The 19,552-nt window shown below is 37.1% G+C and overlaps 1 protein-coding gene across 3 annotated transcripts in view; it reads left to right on the top strand.

The window, feature by feature from the left end:
• The first annotated feature begins 82 nt into the window (after nucleotides 1-82).
• The window catches only part of PEX3 (peroxisomal biogenesis factor 3), a 36,661-nt gene continuing 17,191 nt past the window's right edge, over nucleotides 83-19,552 (top strand). For 2 of the 3 annotated variants that reach the window (XM_044917319.1, XR_002480486.2), the window contains exons 1-4: nucleotides 175-440; nucleotides 9,314-9,445; nucleotides 14,426-14,507; nucleotides 19,058-19,101. In XM_044917319.1, coding sequence (XP_044773254.1) covers nucleotides 368-440; nucleotides 9,314-9,445; nucleotides 14,426-14,507; nucleotides 19,058-19,101 — 331 coding nt within the window. In that variant the 5' untranslated portion in view covers nucleotides 175-367. Of the gene's footprint in view, nucleotides 441-9,313; nucleotides 9,446-14,425; nucleotides 14,508-19,057; nucleotides 19,102-19,552 lie in introns of all 3 variants that reach the window. The other variant, XM_021693156.1, reaches the window with a different exon arrangement.

The raw sequence follows: 19,552 nt of genomic DNA, 5'->3' as shown, positions 1-19,552 counted from the left end.
CTGGGGGGGGGCAGAGAAGCGCTGGTAACGGAACGCGGCGACTGCGGGCCACCGTTTCCAGGGAAGTCGAACGGCGATGCACTCGGGAGCGAATTCTGAACGGACCTGGATGCCCCGGACCAGTGAGCGGGGGCCGCGGCACGGCGGCAGCGACAGAAAGCGCCGCTGCTCAGCTGTAGTCCACGCCCCCTTCCCGCCCCGGTGACAGTCTCTGCGGAAAGTCGCGTTTGTGATTTCTGGAGGGCACCCAACGGGACGACGGCGGTCCTGCCTGGTCGTTCGGGCCAAGCGACGAGGAAACGGTTTCCTGGCGAACTGCCCACCCCACCCCGCGCCCCTAGGCAGCCCGTACCTTTAGGGCCTGAGGATGCTGAGATCTATGTGGAATTTTCTAAAACGTCATAAAAAGAAATGCATCTTCCTGGGCACAGTCCTCGGAGGTGGGTGACAGCGTTCTCGGAAAGGGACTTTGGGAGCAAGGGGCGGAAGAGAGGTGACTGTCTTCTGAAATAAGGCCGGGCGACCATAGTCCCGGATATGTAGAGGAGATTAGTTCACCCGTCGGACGGGGCGCGGGTGACAAACCTCTAAGGTTCTTCACACCTTTGCAGCGGTGGAATTTGTGTCTTTTGTCCTGACACTGCCGCTTACTCTGTTTCTCTCCTATCCTTTCTTCTCACGGACCTTGGGAGAAGCCACCACAATTAAGTTTCTGTTTCAAGATACCATTCTCTTACAGACACGTATTTTTAAGTTGTTCTTTTCCTGTGAGAGTCTTCGTCTGTGTTGGCACTCTCTGTAGTTTGTTTGGCTTTCATCCTTCTCAGAAGTTTCGTAATATTCTAGGAGAACCTAAAGCCTGCACTTCCAGTGTTGTTTACAGTTAATTTGATTTAAAAAAAAAAAAAACAAACAAACAGCACGCAGGTAGACTAAAGGACTGGAAGATACATACTAGACAAAGAAACACAAATCAGTATTTTAGTTCTGTTTCTGCTTCTTGAGAATACAAATTATGCAGTAAGAAGATGTTTGGAAGATGTTGTGCAATCTTCCTCAGGATCTTCAAGGTTAGGATCAATGGCCATCTGTCTGGCTGACATAACTGAGTCAGCTGAGGCTGAGAACACATTTAGAAACAGGTAGGATAATCGTGAGAGCCTTTGCCTCATATGGTGATCATGTCATAATATGCAGGATTTGAAGGAGAGAATAAGAAGCTTTGTGAGACAGAAGGAAATGTAGGAATGTTAAGAGAGAATTTTTAGCATTTGATTTTTTGAGAAATATCACTAACTACATGCTTTGGTTACAGAAGTACTTAAAAAACAGGAACAGAAGTTTTCTAAAGAATTTGGTTGCTTTTCTCTTACTGTTAGATTATATTCTATTGCCTCCAAACAGTTTGAAATTAACAATGCTTTTGGCATCAGTAACTCAGATCTGTTGATTCTGGAAAGTTTGAAATCAGCTTATTGATGAGGTAAGGGAAGTCTTCATCATCTCTGAAGTCTTTCACAAATCAGTACATTTTTATGTGAATTTTTACAGCATTCTTTGAGCAATCCTTTACAAATAAATTTTCCAGTATCTTCAACCACTGACATCTAATGTACAGATCTCCCTCAACTTGCAATGGGATTGTGACCCAATAAACAGATAGTAAGTTGAAAATATCGTAAGTCAAAAGTACATTTAATATTAGCTAACCTACCAAACATCATAGCTTAGCCTAGCCTACCTAAAATATGCTAGGAACACTTCCTTAAGCCTACAGTTGGGCAAAATCATCTAACACAAAGCCTATTTTGTAATAGTGTTAATATCTCCTGTAATTTTTTGAATACTGAAAGTGAAAAACAGTGGTTGAATGATTACAGAATGATTGTAAGAGTTGTTTACTCTCAATGACTGCGTGGCTGACTGGGAGCTGGGGCGCACTGCCACTGCCCAGCATCACGAAAGTATTATACCACATATTTGCTAGCCCAGCAAAAGATCAAAATTTAAAGTATGGATTCTACTGAATGTGTAATACTTTTGCATCATCATAAAGTCAAAATTTGTATAATTCAGGGACTATCTGTGTATTTCAGTTATGCTAAGAATACTAAGTCCATTTTATTTGTAGAAGTTAAAGATACACATATTATGGAAGAAGTATAAATAAAAATTTTTTTGCCACTACTGAAGGAAGGAAAATAATTTCTCTTTAGCAATCTCAGAATAGCATACCCCTTCAGATCTATGGAACAACTTAATGGTAGATTAGACATAATGGTAGGGGAAGCAAAAGAGTATAAGACATAGTTATAGATTTTTTCAAAAATCTTTTGAGAGCTTTATAATTACAGGTTAAGAGAAATGAGAAAGGAAAAAAAAAGTTCAGAGGGACAGAAAGAGAAAATAATCCTAGTGTTTTATATCTTCCTACTAACATGTTACATTTCAGTTAATCTAAGACATATTTATCCAGTGCCTGTAGTGTTTAAGGTAATATGATTGGAAATACAAGAGTTACAGATTTTTAATAGTAATAGCTACCATTTATTGGGTGCCCAGAAATAAATGTACTAAGCTCTTCTATTCAATGCGCAGGACAACAAGAGTAGTTATTACTGTTTCCATTCAAAAATGTTGGAACTAGAGTCCTAAGAACTGAAGAAACTTGCCCAGGATCTCAGAGTTAATAAAAAGGAAACTAGAATTCAAACCAGGTGTGTTAGATTCTGAAGCACTTTGTCTTTGCATACTATACTGCTCTGCCTTCATGGACTTTATGGTCTGACAGGAATGAAAAACAAGTGTCTTAGTCCACTAGGGCTGCTACAGCAAAATACCACAGACTGGGTGACTCTAAACAACCGAAATTTATTTCTCTCAATTCTAGAGGCTGGATCAGGGTGCCAACAAGGTTGGGTGAGGGCCTGCTTCTGGGTTGCGGACTTTTTGTATCACATGGCAAAAAGGGTAGGGGTCTCTGTGAAGTCCCATTTATAAGAACACTAATCCCATTCATGAAGGCTCCACTCTCATGACCTAAGCACCTCCCAAAGACCTCACCTCCTAATATCATCACATCAGGCATTAGGATTTCAACATGTGAATTTTGGGGGGACACATTCTGATTATGACAAGTATACAAATAATTAAAATACAAAACAATAAGACAGCTGGGAGGGGGAGGCAATGGCATACAGATCAAACCAGCAGATAGCATGTGCAGTTGGAAAGAAATAGAAAAGGTCTTCATGGAAGAAGTGGCATATTTTGTCAGGCTTGAAAACTAGGTAAGATATCAGCATGTTTGCTCAAAGAAGTTTGGCCATTCAGTGGTGGAAAAAACCTAAAACTTTGAGTTACAGGCCTTACATTCGAATTGCCTGCATTTTGGGTAAGTACCTGCTTTCGACCAATTTGTACAATTTGACCAGTTTATAAAATATAAACTTTTTGGCCTGAGGTCTCCTTTACCCTTGTAAAAATTAAAGACTCTAAACAGCCTTTTAAAAATTATATCTATTAGTAGTTGCCATATTAGAAATTAAAACCAAGAAATTTTTTAAATATTAAGTAACAATAGTAAACCCATTACATATTAACACAGATATTATTTTTTAAAAAAATAGTGGAAAGAGTGGCATCATTTTACATTTTTGCAAATCTCTTTACTGTCTGGATTAATTGAAGAAAGCTGGATTCCCATCTCTCTTTCTGTATCCAGTCAGTTGTGTTACTACATGTCATGTAGCCTCTGGAATACTCTGCTGTATGAAAGAATGAGAGAGAATGAGAATGCAAAAGACAAAAACTACAAAAATAGTTTTGACTCACAGATTCCATGAAAAGGTATCGAACACCTCCAAGAGTACCCAAGCCACACTTGGAGAACCACTACACAAGAGAAAATGTTGCAGAACAGAGAATAAGCAGATTATATTTACTGACTTGCTGATTTCTAAAAATCTCAGAGCATTGACTTGTAATTTAAATCTTAATCCCTGTAATTTTTGGTCTCTTTACTTTTCCATTTATTCATTCTTTCTTTCATTCAACAAACATTTGAATGAAAGTGAGTGCCTCCTCCCACTATATCAGGCTCTGGGAATACAAAGGAATAAGACCGTTCTTGACTTGGAGGAACTCGTGGTGCTGTCTGGAAAGCAGAAACGGAAATGAACAAAAGTAGTACAATGATAATATTATAGTACCATAAAAGAGCTGGTGCTGTGGGTACTTAGAGGAGAGAGAAATAAATGTGAAGTTGTCTGACAGGCTTCACTCAAGAATTCACTTGAGTCAAGTTGTACAGCTAGCAAAAGAGAACGGGACACAGCAGGAAAAAGGGATGTTCAACAGATTCAGATATATTGCTTGTGATGAACCAGCGTATCTGCTATGGCTAAGAACAGGGAATAAATGGGGAGTGACAAAAGATGAATTTGGAAAACTAGCCTGAGTGCAGGTTGTGAAGGGCCTTCTATATTGTGTTATTCTACTGAATCTGGACATTATCTTGGGCACCAGTGCTTCTCGACTTTCCTATGATAAAAATCACTTAAGAGGCTTAATAAAAACATAGAGTTTTCTTTTTCTTTTTTAAAGATTTTATTTATTTGTCAGAGAGAGAGCACGCACAAGCAGGGGGAGTGGCAGGCAGAGGGAGAAACAGGCTCCCTGCTGAGCAAGGAGCCCAATGCAGGACTTGATCCCAGGACCCTGGGATCATGACCTGAGCCAAAGGCAGACGCTCAACCAACTGAGCCACCCAGTTATCCCAAACATAGACTTCTCTTTCCCGGATTCTAATTCTTTCGGTCCAGACCAGTTCATTTATTCATCAATTATCCAGCAAGTATTTATTGAGCTCCCTCTGTGTACCAATATTATATATTGGGGATGCAGTATTGTACAAGACAAGACATTTGGGGATGATTTCAGGGAACTCTCTTAAAGGCTACATTTTTAACAGGCACTTCAAGTAATTCTGATGTAAGTGGAACAGGGAATCCACGTTAAGATGACAGGGTGTTAAAGAATTCTAAACCCAGGAATATGTAGTCAGATTTAAATTTTAGAAAATCACTTGGCATGTAAAAGATGGATTGGAAAGGTGTGAGACCAGAACAAAAGCGGTGAGGAGGAAGCTGGAAACCAGTTCTTAAGAGCATTATTCAGAATCTGAATGAAGACAATGGTAAAGAAGTTGGAGTAAAGTCGCAAAATTTAGAAAATATTTCCAGAATAAAATCAGACTAGCAGGATTTCGTGTTTTGTTAGATTTTAAGCGATGATATAGATTATTTTCAAACTTACTGAAATTATTAACCTAGTAGTAATCTGGTAAAATTGTTGTATTGCAGGGATTTTCTTCCAGGAAAAGAAGACAACTAAAAGATAGTTTGAAAAAACTGAATTTATAATGTGGAAAGACTAGAAGAGATTTTGCTTTACCGACAATGTTCTGAAAGGAAACCTCAAAACATTTTCATTGGTTTGGCGGGGGGATTGTTTTTGTTTTTGTTTTTTAGATAGCTGGAGGGTGGGGGCAGAGAGCTGGGGGGGGAGGGAGAAAGAATCTCAAGCAGAGTCCAAGCTGAGTGCGGAGACCAACGCAGGGCTTGATCTTACAACCCTGAGATCATGACCTGAGCCGAAACCAAGAGTTGGACACTTAATGGACTGAGCCACCCAGGCACCCCCATTTTTTCAGGTATTTAGTGATTGTTTCCATTATTCATAAATAAAGTTATAGCTACAGAAGAAACTTGTAAAGCACCTTATAATCCCAGCCTTTCATTTTATGGATGAAAAAATTTAGATGCAGAGAGAGGAAGAGGCTTGCTCAAAGTTACCTACCTAGATGGTACCACAGCCATCAATATCTGTTGTCTTCAGATGATTCAGGCAGCCAGTTGAATATATAGATGATCCTGAATCCCATATTTTAGCTAATGAATTCTCTGCCTTCATACTTTCCTAGGGAAGAAAAAAAATCAAAATTTATTAATTTTAGGAATGAGAGCTTGGCTAAATTTGACTTTTATATAGTAACTTCTTTTTATATAGTAACTTACTTCAGTGCTAACTCAAAAAAAATAATGCATTGTGGGATTTTAGCCTAATTTCATGTATTAGTTTGCTAGTGTTTCTATAACGAAGTACCACCAACTGAGTGGCTTAAGCAACAGAAATGTATTGTCTCATTGTTCTGGAGTTCAGAAATCCAAGATCAATGTGTTGGCAGGATTTGTTCCTTCTGAGGGCTGTAAGAGTAGGATCTTCTACAAGCCCCTCTCCTCGGTTTGTAGATGGTTATTGCCTCTGTGTCTTTACATCATCTTCCTTCTACACATGTCTGTGTCCAAATTTCCTCTTACCAGAATACCAGTCATGTTGGATTAGAGCTCACCCTAATGACCTCCTTTTTAACTGGATTACCTCTATAAAGACCCTATCTCCAAATGAGGTAACATTCTGAAATAGGGAGACTTCAACATATGAATGGGGGAGGGGTGTGTGTGACACAGTTCAACCCATAATAATTCATTTTCTTTTAGCTTTAGTTAGAATATATAACGCCTATCAAACAAATACAGTAGTTCCTGAAAAATTTTTATCAGACACTGTTGAGAATCTAATGAAAGCAGTATACCTTTTCTCCCAGAAAACACATATACCAGTTATTTATTGTTATTCCAGAAAATTCTTAGATACACAATGGTCATCACTGCAGTGTTTCACCTTACATTATTATTATTTGAGACATGATAATCATTTTACACATAACTTTAAGCAATCTATTGTGCAAATAAAATACAAGCAATTCATTGAGAAGTAGTTGTTAACCTAAGAATTGCCTACCAAAGAGTTATTTGTGAAATATAAGTCAGTTTCTTCTCTCTTTGGTGTTATGGCACTGTCATCAGTTTATTGAGGATGCATTACAAAAAAGGCAGCTATGAAGTCACTTAAATAATTTTCATTTGCTCTTTAAGCATGATTATAATACATGTATTTGCATACAAACATAGCAACAGTCATAGTTTATTTCTGTCTAATTATTTGCAGGACATACCTTTTACTGAACTATTATTTTTAAGAATATATAATGTGTTACCAGTTCATCTATAATGCTTATATTAGGGGCGCCCGGGTGGCTCAGATGGTTAAGCGTCTGCTTTGGCTCAGGTCATGTTCCCAGGGTTCTGGGATCGAGCCCCGCATCGAGCCCCGCATCGGGCTCCTGGCTCAGCGGGAAGCCTGCTTCTCCCTCTGCCTCTGCCTCTCCCCCTGCTCATGCTTTCTCTCTCTCTCTCTTTCTATCTCTGTGTCTCAAATGAATAAATAAAATCTTTATAATGCTTATATTAGTGAAAATATTTCAGGATGTGTGTTTGTTTTGCAGTTCCTACAGGGCCGTCTCCTCCCCACTTGTGACAAACAGACTAAATCCAATTATTTAGGTCCTGCACAGTTCTTAGGTTCTTTCTGATAGATATTGAGGGCCACAAGCACTTGGAGATAAGTGAGGATCAGTTACTCCCTTACAAATTTGTTGCCAGGTTATAATGAAACACATGCTGGCACACATAAAAACATCCTATTAGCCAGTATAAATAAAACAGTATCATAACTTGTTTTATAAGCTTACTGAAGTCCCAGTGTCCTCTTTCAGTGCGGCAACAGAACCTTGCATGAAAGATTGCCTGAAGATGGGGCACCTGGGTGGCTCATTTGGTTATGTGTCAGACTCTTGATTTTGGCTCAGATCATGATCTCAGGGTCCTGAGGTCAAGCCCTTGGGATTTGCTTTCTCCCTCTGCCTCTCCCCCCCCCTTGTCTCTCTCTCTCTCTCTCTATCTCTCTCTCAAAAAAAGAAAAAGATTTGCCTGAAGCAATTGCAACAGTATTCCATTTGTAGGATTCTATTGGCCATTTGGTTAACTCCTTTGATTAAGAATCCTCCTAATTAGCAGCTGAGGATTCAAGGCTAAGTCATTCCTAAGGATAAAGGACTTGCTAGATTCATATATTCTTGCTCAAATGAGTATTACTAAAATGTTTTGGCTAATCCAGTATCTTAAACACCACTAATTTAATCTATGAAAATCCATTTCTGATATTCATTATGTTAGATAAAAGTTAGTTGAAGTACTTAAACCTTGGAGTGTGGCTTTTGGTCAAATGCTAATCAACCACTCTGAAGTATTCACATTCCCAGTTAGGACAATTAACTGCCCCTGGGGCATAGACCAGAATGTGCACATTTATATCATCTGTCTATGCTGAAATGTGTTCAACAAAATTATAGGCCTCATGACCCCACCTATATTTTTATGCTGTGGTGTTGTAATTTAGGAATTTCTATACGTCTTCCCTTTTCCTTTTCCACTGAAAGTACTAGTTCTCGATGTCTGCCTGACTACCTACCTTTCCTGTATTCTTTCTTTTAAAAATTTTATTTTTAAATAAATAAATAAATAATTTTATCTTACATTTTAAAAAAGTATGACATGTTGTGGCGCCTGGGTGGCTCAGTCGTTAAGCATCTGCCTTTGGCTCAGGTCATGATCCCGGCGTCCTGGGATCGAGCCCCGCATCGGGCTCCCTGTGTTCCCTCTCTCACTGTGTCTCTCTTTGTCAAAATAAATAAATAAAATCTTCAAAAAAAAATTAAAAAAAATAAAGTATGACATGTTGACTGAAGAAAATATGGAAGATGCAAAGAAGCAAATGGAAGATAAAGATCAGCTGCTATCCCACTATGCAACAATGATTATTGTTTTTTTATGTTAAAACCCATCTGTTTTTTTCTGTGTATGTCTACTTATGTTAAAAAGGGAAACATCCAGATCTTATTTTATAACCTAACAATATATATGGATATTTCCTTGAGTCATTAGCTAATTTAGCAATGTAGTTTTTAACAGCCACATAGGCTTTCATAAGATTATTGTATGGATAGACCATAATTTATTTAAACAATCCCTTATTGCTGGACACTTAGAATATCTCCAGTTCACTATTGAAGGCATCACCAGACTTGTACACTTAATTCCTTTCTGGTTTCTTCAGACTTAGCTTTATGTACCCATCGTTGGCTGTTAAAATGCCAGTCTCCTTTTCCTTCTATTTAGGTCACAATTCCTACATAAGTCTTCAATTTAGATTTTTAAAAGTTGTGATTTTTAACTTTCCATTGATATAAACCTTATATTTGGATGAAGCAGGTTAAAAATACTGTTTGGAATTTTTAATACTCAAATTAACTAGATTAACATACTTGCTTGTTTTAAAAATATAATTTTAGGAGTATATATCCTGGGAAAATATGGACAGAAGAAAATCAGAGAAATACAAGAAAGAGAAGCTGCAGAGTACATTGCTCAAGCACGACGACAGTATCATTTTGAAAGTAACCAGAGGACTTGCAATATGACAGGTAAGGCAAAGAGAAATATTTATACATGTATAAAGTTACTTGATGATTGGGGTGCCTGGGTGGCTCAGTCGTTAAGCATCTGCCTTCGGCTCAGGTCATGATCCCAGGGTCCTGGGATTGAGCCCCACATCGGGCTCCCTGCTTAGCAGGAAGCCTGCTTCTCCCTTCCCCACTCCCCCTGCTTGTGTTCCCTCTCTCCCTGTGTCTGTCTCTGTCAAATAAATAAATAAAATCTTAAAAAAAAAAAGTTACTTGATGATTTATATTAATTTGCATACCTTCAGGACCAAAGTTAGAGGAAAAGGCAAAAGAAGAATGATAAATCTAGCAAGGATTTATATGATTTAACTGAAATACATCATTAAATGTTGATTTTTAAAATCAGTATAAATCAATATACAATATGCAATAAATGCTTGTTCACTCACTTTATTTATTCACTCAGCAAATACTTGGGGTACCCAGTGTTGGGGAAACAGAAGGTGAAAGATAAAAAAAAAATCCCTGACCTTTAAAATTTATATGCTAATGAAAGTAACAAATGATAAACAACATATAAATAACTTCAGGCAGTGATGGCTGCCATAAGGAGAATAAAGCTGTGAGAGAGGTGGGGATATTCTTTAAGAAATGGCAATCAGGAGAGTCAGGCCTCTTTGAGGAGGTGACATTTGAAGAGAACCAAATGATTCAATGGAGGGAGCCACGCAAAATGCCTTCAGTGGGCACAGACTTGATCCTTTCAAGAGCAGAATGAGCAATGGAAGAGTAGTAGGAAGTAAGGCTACAAGGATAGGCCTGATTTCATTAGGCTTTATAGCTGTAGTAAAAATTCCTAAGTGTGTTAAATTTACTGTAGGCAACTACAGACATGAGTGTAGAACAGTAGTATACACTAATCAACATGAATTAATCAACATGAATAATTTAACTTCTAGAGCTAGAAACCTACTGGGAGAATGCCATAACAAAATCGACTGCCCACATTTGAAGGGAACAGGTATTAATAACTGGCATAACCCCTTAAAGAATTAGTTTTCAAATCCATGTCAAACCTGTTTTTCTTTGCTATTGTTTAAAGCTTAATCTTTTCTCTTACGCTTCTTTTAAGAACAGTTAATTTAGAAAAAATTGTAAAGGTAGGTTCTCTTTATTTACTTTTGAAAGCAGAGTTTTTTTCTGAGTTTAAAGGACTTTATTTTTAGTATAATAATAATACTTAATTCTATAAAGCAAATAGTAATCATAAATACTGCATGTAATGACAACTCAGATAAAATGCATTAAGGAGGGCATGTGATATGATGAGCATTGGGTATTATTTGCAACTAATGAATCACTGAACTCTACTTCTGAAACTAATAATGTACTATATGTTAATTGAATTTAAATAAAATAAATTTTTTTAAAAAACAGTGAGTTCAGTTCCCAGGTTTTCCTTGTAATATCCCTGTATCTTTGGGCAAATCTAAATCTCAATTCTCTTTTCTATAAAATGATCATCATAAAACCCACTTCATAAATTTTTGTAGAATGTGAGGAGATAATGCATATAAAGTGCTTGGTGCATAATAAATACTCAGTAAATGATAACTTTTTAAAAATTACATAATTCTTGGGGCGCCTGGGTGGCTCATTTGGTTAAGCGACTGCCTTCGGCTCAGGTCATGATCCTGGAGTCCCGGGATCGAGTCCCGCATCGGGCTCCCTGCTTGGCAGGGAGTCTGCTTCTCCCTCTAACCCTCCCCCCTCTCATGTGCTCTCTCTGATTCTCTCTCTCTCAAATAAATAAATAAAATCTTAAAAAAAAAAAAATTACATAATTCTTGGGGTACCTGAGTGGCTCAGTCAGTTAAGCATCTGACTTTTGATCTTAGCTCAGGTCTTGATCTCAGGGTCATGAGTTAAAGCCCTGCGTTGGGCTCCATGCTGGATGTGGCGCCTACTTTAAAAAAAAAAAAAAAGTTACATAATTCTTTAAATTGATATTCAGGATCAATGAAGTGATGCTACCAAGGACATTTCAATGAATTTTTAGAAAAGAAGGACAGTCCATTTCCAGTTATTACTCATATTTTCAGAAAATAGAAAAAGGTAGTCTAGAGTCTGCAAATACATCTCAATTTGACATGGACCCTTGTGTCAGTTTTTGTTCCCTGGGAAACAGATGCTAAGATGGGATTAGATGTGCACAAGGTATATTGGGAACACATGCAAAGAACAAAGGGGAGGGAGCAGAAGGAGGCAAGGAAAGCCTTTAGATCATAGTGCAGGTCTTTACACGTGAACGGAAAGGGAGAAGGAAGAAGATTAGATAAGAAGAGTCTCAGCCTACAGCACAGTTCCAGCAAAGTTTTGGCAGGCCAGTGGGGAGTCCTTAGGTCAAAGTTCCCTGGTAGACAAGACCCCCAGGAATGGACCTGTGTTGGTATCGCCACAGATCACTCTCATTGGCTGGGAGCGGTGCAGACCTGGTATTGGATCGCCAGCCAGCCATGCTCCTAGCAGATTTGGTGGCACATTTCCATGACCATCACACCCCTCAGATGAATCAATTACCTACCTGCAGATAGGTAATTAAAAATAAAATACGGTAGGAGCCAAATATAAGTTCACTGGAAAACTTTCCAAATTAGCTTTCTGGTATGCATTGATAATGGGGTTATAAGTCATATGATAAACTTCTATCCTTTTGAATAAGATGCATGGATATACTAGAAAAATTTAGTAGTTTTAGGTAAATAGAGCTAGTTTTTTTAATCCAAAAAGTTGGCCCCAACTTGAAAGATATCATCTAATAAAATGCTTCTGTGTTCTGCCCAGTGACTTTATCTTCCCCATGATTTTACTAAAGATTCAGGAGAGGTGCTTATTAAATTTATACATGACAGAGTGCTAGGCTGGATAAATGAATTGTCCTGCATTAAAAGTCAGTTGTACAGATACAGAATTATCTAAGCTTGCTTGCAAGCAGGATATATGAGTAAGGGTTGGGAGTTCTAGTTGAGCATAGGCTGGTTATAAACACTTTGATATGACTTCTAGAAGTACTAATTTAATCTTAGACTACAATAATAAAATCTTTGATTCAGATCAAAGGTAGTTGCATCATGCTCTGGAGTAATCAGAGTACAGGAGGGGTGCCTGAGTGGCTCAGTCGGTTAGAACGCCCAACACTTGGTTTCAGCTCAGGTCATAACCTCAGAATCATGAGATCCAGCCCCAGGTAGGGCTCCATGCTCAGTGCAGAGTCTGCTTGAGATTCTCTCTCTCCCTCTGCCCCTCCCACTCATGCTTTCTCTCTCTCTCTCAAATAAATAAATCTTAAAAAAAAAAAAAAAAAAGATACAAACTGGAATGGGTCAGAAGAGGCCAAATAAGGATATAATAAGGGCTGACACTTACTGAGCGTTCTCATGTGCAAATGTTCTAAATGCTTGATATGTCTCAGTTAATCCTTACAACAATTCTATAAGGTAGATCCAATGTTATCCTCAGTTTACAGAGAAAACGGAGGCACTGAGAGGTTAAATAACTTGCTCAGAGTCGCACAGATTTCATAGCTGATGAAGGGTTGTCATGTGATTTGTGGTTGGACTGGGGGGTATTTATCATGGAGATTGGATGGCTAAAGGAAAACATGAATGCTGTATTCAGCTAGATACAGAAATATAAATATAAATACAGAAACATAAAATATAAAAAAAAAAAATGCCTGGAAGAGAAGAATTGACTTGTCTTTGGTTGAATAGGCTGAAGGGGAAAGTAAAATTCTTCTCTCAGAAGAACTGTTGAAGAGACTCCTCTCAAATCATGTTGTTTTACCACATAATCTTTAAATTAGTTTCTTACTACCTCCATTTTCTGTATGTAGGACTCTAGCCTAATTTTTCTTGGTGGGCTAACATACCGCATTTGGGCTAGGTATATGTACCAAATACACTAAGATAAGCTACCTTTTACATTGGCTCTGAGCTGTGACTTTAGTTAATAATCTAAATGACTTAGGTGATTTAATCATACAGCTTGAGGAAATACACTGAAGCTACATAGTGCAGCACTGAAATAGATGTCTAGAGTAGGCTAAAACTAAATGTTCTATAGAAAAAATAATACGGATTTTATAATTAATATGTCTTACCTAGTCAAGAAATAAAAATCCTACACTGAAGTTTTTCCCTTTTAGAATATGGTATTTTTGATCTTTTGATATTTTTTTCATTTTGTTATCATTACTTATTTAGTGTTAGAAACTCACTTTAAGTTGTTATATTTGCATTTCTCCAGCATTTCTTATACTATGCAGGAGCCATAAATAAAGTAACTTCTATAAATTACATGCAATCTTTTTTTCCATAGGGCACTATGTCTTATTTTATCTATGGTATTCTTGGGAGTTACAGGCAATAACCATTGGCAAAACCAAAAGTGCAACTCAGCAGTTCTTAATTCCCAGCCTGATGCACTTTTGTCTAGGTTTCAATAAGTGCTTATTGCTTTGTAATATTCAATAAACTTTTTTAAAAATAGAAATAAAATATGAAACAAAAAGTATAAAATAAAAATGTTGTTTTTGATCATTTTATTATATCAGAAATAAATTCATTGTAAAAAAATTTGGAGAGTACAGAAAAGAAGAGAAAAAAAGATGATTATTAGTATTCCATTGTCCAGAGACCAGCACTATTAACATTTCAGAATAATTCTTCCCATTCTTTCTTGTATGTGTACTTGTTTACATTGCTGTGATCGTACTATATATATATAGAGTTCTATTCAATTAACATAAGCAGATAAATGATTTACTAGCATAAACTCAGTTTTTGTTATTCTTAATAATAATTTGAAAACTCTAGCCCTGACATTCCCTCCCAACCCTTGCTAGTTACTAGTCCAATCGTATAGCCTAAATGATGTGCGTTTCTCAGTGAAAGCAGTCACATCACTTGCGACCTTTTTTATTTTCTGTTTGCATTACAGTGCTGTCCATGCTTCCAACCCTGAGAGAGGCCTTAATGCAACAACTCAATTCTGAGAGCCTAACCGCTCTGCTAAAAAACAGGTAAATGCAAGTTAACATCATTTTTTGTTTATACAGGGCACTTACATTTATAGAATGGACTGAAATATTTTTCGAACATCTTTGTTTCCTTATTTTTCTTTCTAATTGATGCTTGTAATATAGAGACTCATTTAGAAAAAATAGTGACTCTGTCACTGAATTCATTCTATTTTGTCTATGTATTTTTGCTCTACCTTGATGCACAAAGTATTTGGTCAACAATATTTATGTGTATTCTGGTTTTCATATAAATATATCTTATATCACTTTAACCTTATTCAGAAATTTAATTATTGAGTGCTTATGGAATGTGTTCCTGAACCAGATGTTTTGAAGCTAAGTTATATTAAACATTGTGCTTCTTAAAGAGTTTAAGGTATAATAGGTAAAACATGGGAACATTTTGAGTAAGGCATATGAATTTACATTTTATATTATTAACAAAATGAAGTGCAATTTTTTTTTGACAGAGAGAGACACAGCGAGAGAGGGAATACAAGCAGGGAGAGTGGGAGAGGGAGAAGCAGGCTTCCTGCTGAGCAGGGAGCCGGATGCAGGGCTTGATCCCAGGAACCTGGGATCATGACCTGAGCCAAAGGCAGACGCTTAACAACTGAGCCATCCAGGGCCCCCATGAAGTGCAAATATAACATGAGCATACAATAATGATAATTTACCTTACCATGACAGTTCACTGAGCACAAAGCATTTTTACACATAGGACTTCCTATATGGAGTACAGCATGTGTTGGGGTTTTGTAATTTAGTATGATGCTGTGTTCATTGAGGAGACTTCCAGAAGGAAATGGTTTCTTATTTTAATGAACAAGATGAGGGAAATGGTTTCACTAAATAAATTTTAATCATTGTGACCGTATTGAAATATTCACTTTCCTTGTAATTACCTTCCAATAGCCAGGGAAAAGGAAGTATTATTTCTGGAGGGTCTCTCTGAGCTGAGCCCAGTACTAGACACCTCATTTTCACAATATCCTTGTGAGGCAGATATTACCATCTGTATTTTGCAGAGAGGAATTTACTACTCAGGTAAAATAACAAGCTAGAAAATTTCTTTAAAAGCATTTTCAATATTCAGAGAATACCTCCCAAAATAACAATGGATTTGTTTACTTGGGATTTTTTAATCTGATTAAAGTATAATGCCAGTAATACAAATTTTATCATTTGTAGAGGGTGATGCATTTTCATCACCTTATAGTTATAAAGTTTAGTTTATAAATTAGTTCGTATAATTACATACATAAGAAACATATAAGCATATTTCTCTTGGTCAAATAAATGCTTAATTACCACCTATAGGTACATAAGTAGAGGGTAAAGAAATATGTACATGGGGCACCTGGGTGGCTCAGTCGGTTGACTGTCCTCTGAATCTTGATTTTGGCTCAGGTCATGATCTCCAGGTGGTGAGATGGAGCCCTGCATGGGGCTCCGTGCTCAGCAGGGAGTTAGCTTCTCTCCCTCTCTCTCTGCCCCTACCCCCACTCACTCTGTCTCAAACAAATAAATCTTAAAAAAAAAAAAAAAAGAAATATGTACAAGAGAAGTAGATAAAGAACAGAAATAGGTTTTAATTGCCTTAAGTTTTAGTCTTACTAGGGAGGTAAGACAAATGAAATAAGTGAATAGCACTTTTATAAAAGCAACATAATAACACACACAATAAATATAGTAGCATTCTTCCTTCTTGGTGACTGTTTCCTGCAAGGCCCTGTGTTGCCTATGTTTTGGAGGATTTGAGATAATTAAGGTAAGATTTCTCTCCCTTTAAGACTTTGTCACCCAAAGAAGGGAGTATATGACAGAAATTATCATAATTCAAGACATACTGTGTTTAGTCCGTGGTAAAAAGTGAAAGCAAAATGTGGGAGGCTTAAGAAGAAAGGGATTTATTATTTTGATGGAAAACCCTGGACAGCTTTCAAGAAGAGGTGTCAGTCCTCTTTTCTTAGTCAGTACACAAAATTTCTTAAATTCCTGAGTTTATTATTCCTTATTCACTGTTTCCTTTTTTAAGTATCTGAATGTTATTTTTTTCTTGCCTTTCTTTTGATATGAAATTACTGTTTGTAAGTTTGGGGTAAAAATGTCCATTTGAAAAATATTTGCATAAAGAGGGGCTTGAGCCCTTACAAAGCGTGTTTAAATAAGGCCTTCAGGATTTAAGTACCTTGCAGGATTTACACCATATGTCTTGAACATGGAAGGGGATAACTGAAACTCTAAAGTCAGTTCAGTGGCAAAGAAAGATAAGAAGCTAGTAATATCCCACAATTGTAATGGTAATTAGGCTTTTATTGAAATGTAAATTTATGTCTAAATATAATAATAAAGAATATGGGTTTGTAGTTTGTATATCTTTGTGGCTTTTTATTTCATTTTCCTTCTAACTTATTTTTATTGTATTTTACAAAAGTATCAGTCTGTGACATATTGGAAATAAATAAAATTGGTCCTTCCATGTAGATGGTTTGAAAAGCACTGAACTCCATCTATGTAGATATATCCACACAGTTGAGCACTATGCCATGGTAAAAAAAAGATGGCTATATTTCTATAGAATGATCTCCAGGATATATTGTTATATATATATTTTAAAGCTAAAGAAAAATGTGTATAGTATGCTATCATTTATCTAAGAGGGCAGATATGAATATATATACATATTTGCTTATATAAGGCAAAACAGTAGTAAGTTAAAGTAAAAATTTCTAATAGTCACCCATGAAGAAGGGAGAGAATAAAGGGGAATATGAACAGACTTCTTTGAATATACTGTGCTGTGTAAATTTGACTTTGGAACCATGTAAATATTTTACATATTTATAAAACTAGATATAGTGTTTACAAAGCAACATCTAAAAAGAGATGGTAAAATAAATCAAATTAACCTAAATGTGTAGTTGCTGTTATCACCATAAAGTAGAAACTATGCCAGGTGCAAAATCCCTAAAATTCTTCAATATTGCTATTGCTATTCTGAGACTTTTGTTCATAGAGGGAAGGATGAAGCAAATTAATAATTACATTGGTTTCACTGATTGCTACTGTGGGCAAAAAGAAATATAGATAGATGTAAGATCAAGGAGATGAAGTTAAAAACCCTGTAGTTTTAACACACACAGTTACTAGCTTAGTCTACCAAAAGGGCTTAGAAACAGTGACCTATCTAGTAGCAATTAATATCCTTAATCAGAGATTGTAGTTACAGACTACCATTTTCTGCTACAAGGAAGCAGGACTCTTTTTTATTTTTTTTTTTAAGATTTTATTTATTTATTTGTCAGAGAGACAGCAGGAGCACAAGCAGGGGGATAGGCAGGCCAAAGGAGAAGCAGGCTCCCCACTGAGTAAGCAGCCCAATGCAGGACTCAATCCCAGGACCCTGGGATCACGACCTGAGCCGAAGGCAGATGCTTAACCGATGAGCCACCCATGCATCCTGGAAGCAGGACTCATGGAGAAAGGGTGATTTTAAGTCTGTAGCAAGAATTGAACAAGATGAACCCACGGGGTGCTGGGTGGCTCAGTTGGTTAAGTGTCCAGCTCTTGATTTGGACTCAGGTCATGATCCCGGGGTCCTGAGATCTAGCTCCACAAAGGGCTCCATGCTCAGTGGGGTGTCTGCTTGAGATTCTTTCTCTCCCTCTCCTCCTGTCCCTTCCCCCTCCTGCCTTGTGCACTCTCTCTCTCTCTAAAATAAATAAATAAATCTTAACCAAAAAAAAAAAGATGAACCCAGAACAACTTTTCTTGTCAGTAAGCAAAGACGCTATCAAAGACTAACAGGGTAATGTCAAAAGGATTCAGGAGCCAATCTGAATAGTACCCCCAATGGTCAAAGGTGGGCAATTTGAACACCAATAAGAATAATAACTACAGTGAGCTGAAACGTCAAACATCAAATATATATTTATATATATTTAAATTATGTTTGTAACAATACTTTAAAATAAAAAATACTTTATTATTTACCTTTGAAGGATTATTGACATGCTTCATTATTTGTGAAATGGTAAATGAGGGAAAGAAATAAATATTTTTCTTGATTTTCCTGTATGATTTTACATTTATATATATGCATATGCTCAGAAGGAGGATAAAAACCAGAAGGATATATACCAATACACTAGTGAAAATGGTTGTGTTTTTTTTTTTAATATTTTATTTATTTATTTGAGAGAGAGAGGCAGAGAGAGACAGCATACGAGCAAGGGGAAGAGGCGGAGAGGGAGAAGCAGGTTCCCCTCTGATCAGGAGCCCAATGCTGGGCTCAATCCTAGGGCCCTGAGATCATGACCTGGGCCGAAGGCAGATGCTTTGAGCCACTCGGGTGCCCCGTGAAAATGGTTGTTATCATTGGTTACTGAAATTACAGGGTTTTTTACTATATTTACTATATTTTGTGGGCTTTGTTTCCTATGGTTCCTATAGTTATCCTGTAATAAAATATAATTAATTATAAAGATATAAAGTTCTAAGTTTTCTATTAGATTACCTGATTACTATTCTCATATTTTCTTCTTTAGGCCTTCAAACAAGTTGGAAATATGGGAGGATCTGAAGATAATAAGTAAGTCTGCCTACTTTGTGTGACAGCACGTCTTTAAAATATTTATAAAGGGTAGGGGCGCCTGGGTGGCTCAGTCATTAGGTGTCTGCCTTCAGCTTAGGTCATGATCCCAGGGTCCTGGGATGGAGCCCCCACATCGGGCTCCCTGCTAAGTGGGGAGCCTGCTTCTCCCTCTCCCACTCGCCCTGCTTGTGTTCCCTCTCTCGCTGTGTCTCTCTCTGTCAAATAAATAAGTAAAATCTTTAAGAATATATATATATTTATAAAGGGAAATTTTTATACTCCATTGTATGGATGACTCTTTTTTACCACAAAGTTGTTGTCCACATTAAATAATTCTCATAAAGGTAGTTGATCAATATCTGGTCCTAGAAAGTATTCAGGAAATCTTAGTGGTGATGGTAGTATTACTGTTGTTATTGTTATAATATGTAAACCTGTCCTAGACCAC

Source organism: Neomonachus schauinslandi, chromosome 8 (genome assembly GCF_002201575.2).
Source record: "Neomonachus schauinslandi chromosome 8, ASM220157v2, whole genome shotgun sequence".
Classification (NCBI taxonomy): Eukaryota; Metazoa; Chordata; class Mammalia; order Carnivora; family Phocidae; genus Neomonachus; species Neomonachus schauinslandi.
The sequence above is the reverse complement of the archived record's forward strand: the minus strand, read 5'-3'. Positions and strand labels throughout refer to the sequence as shown.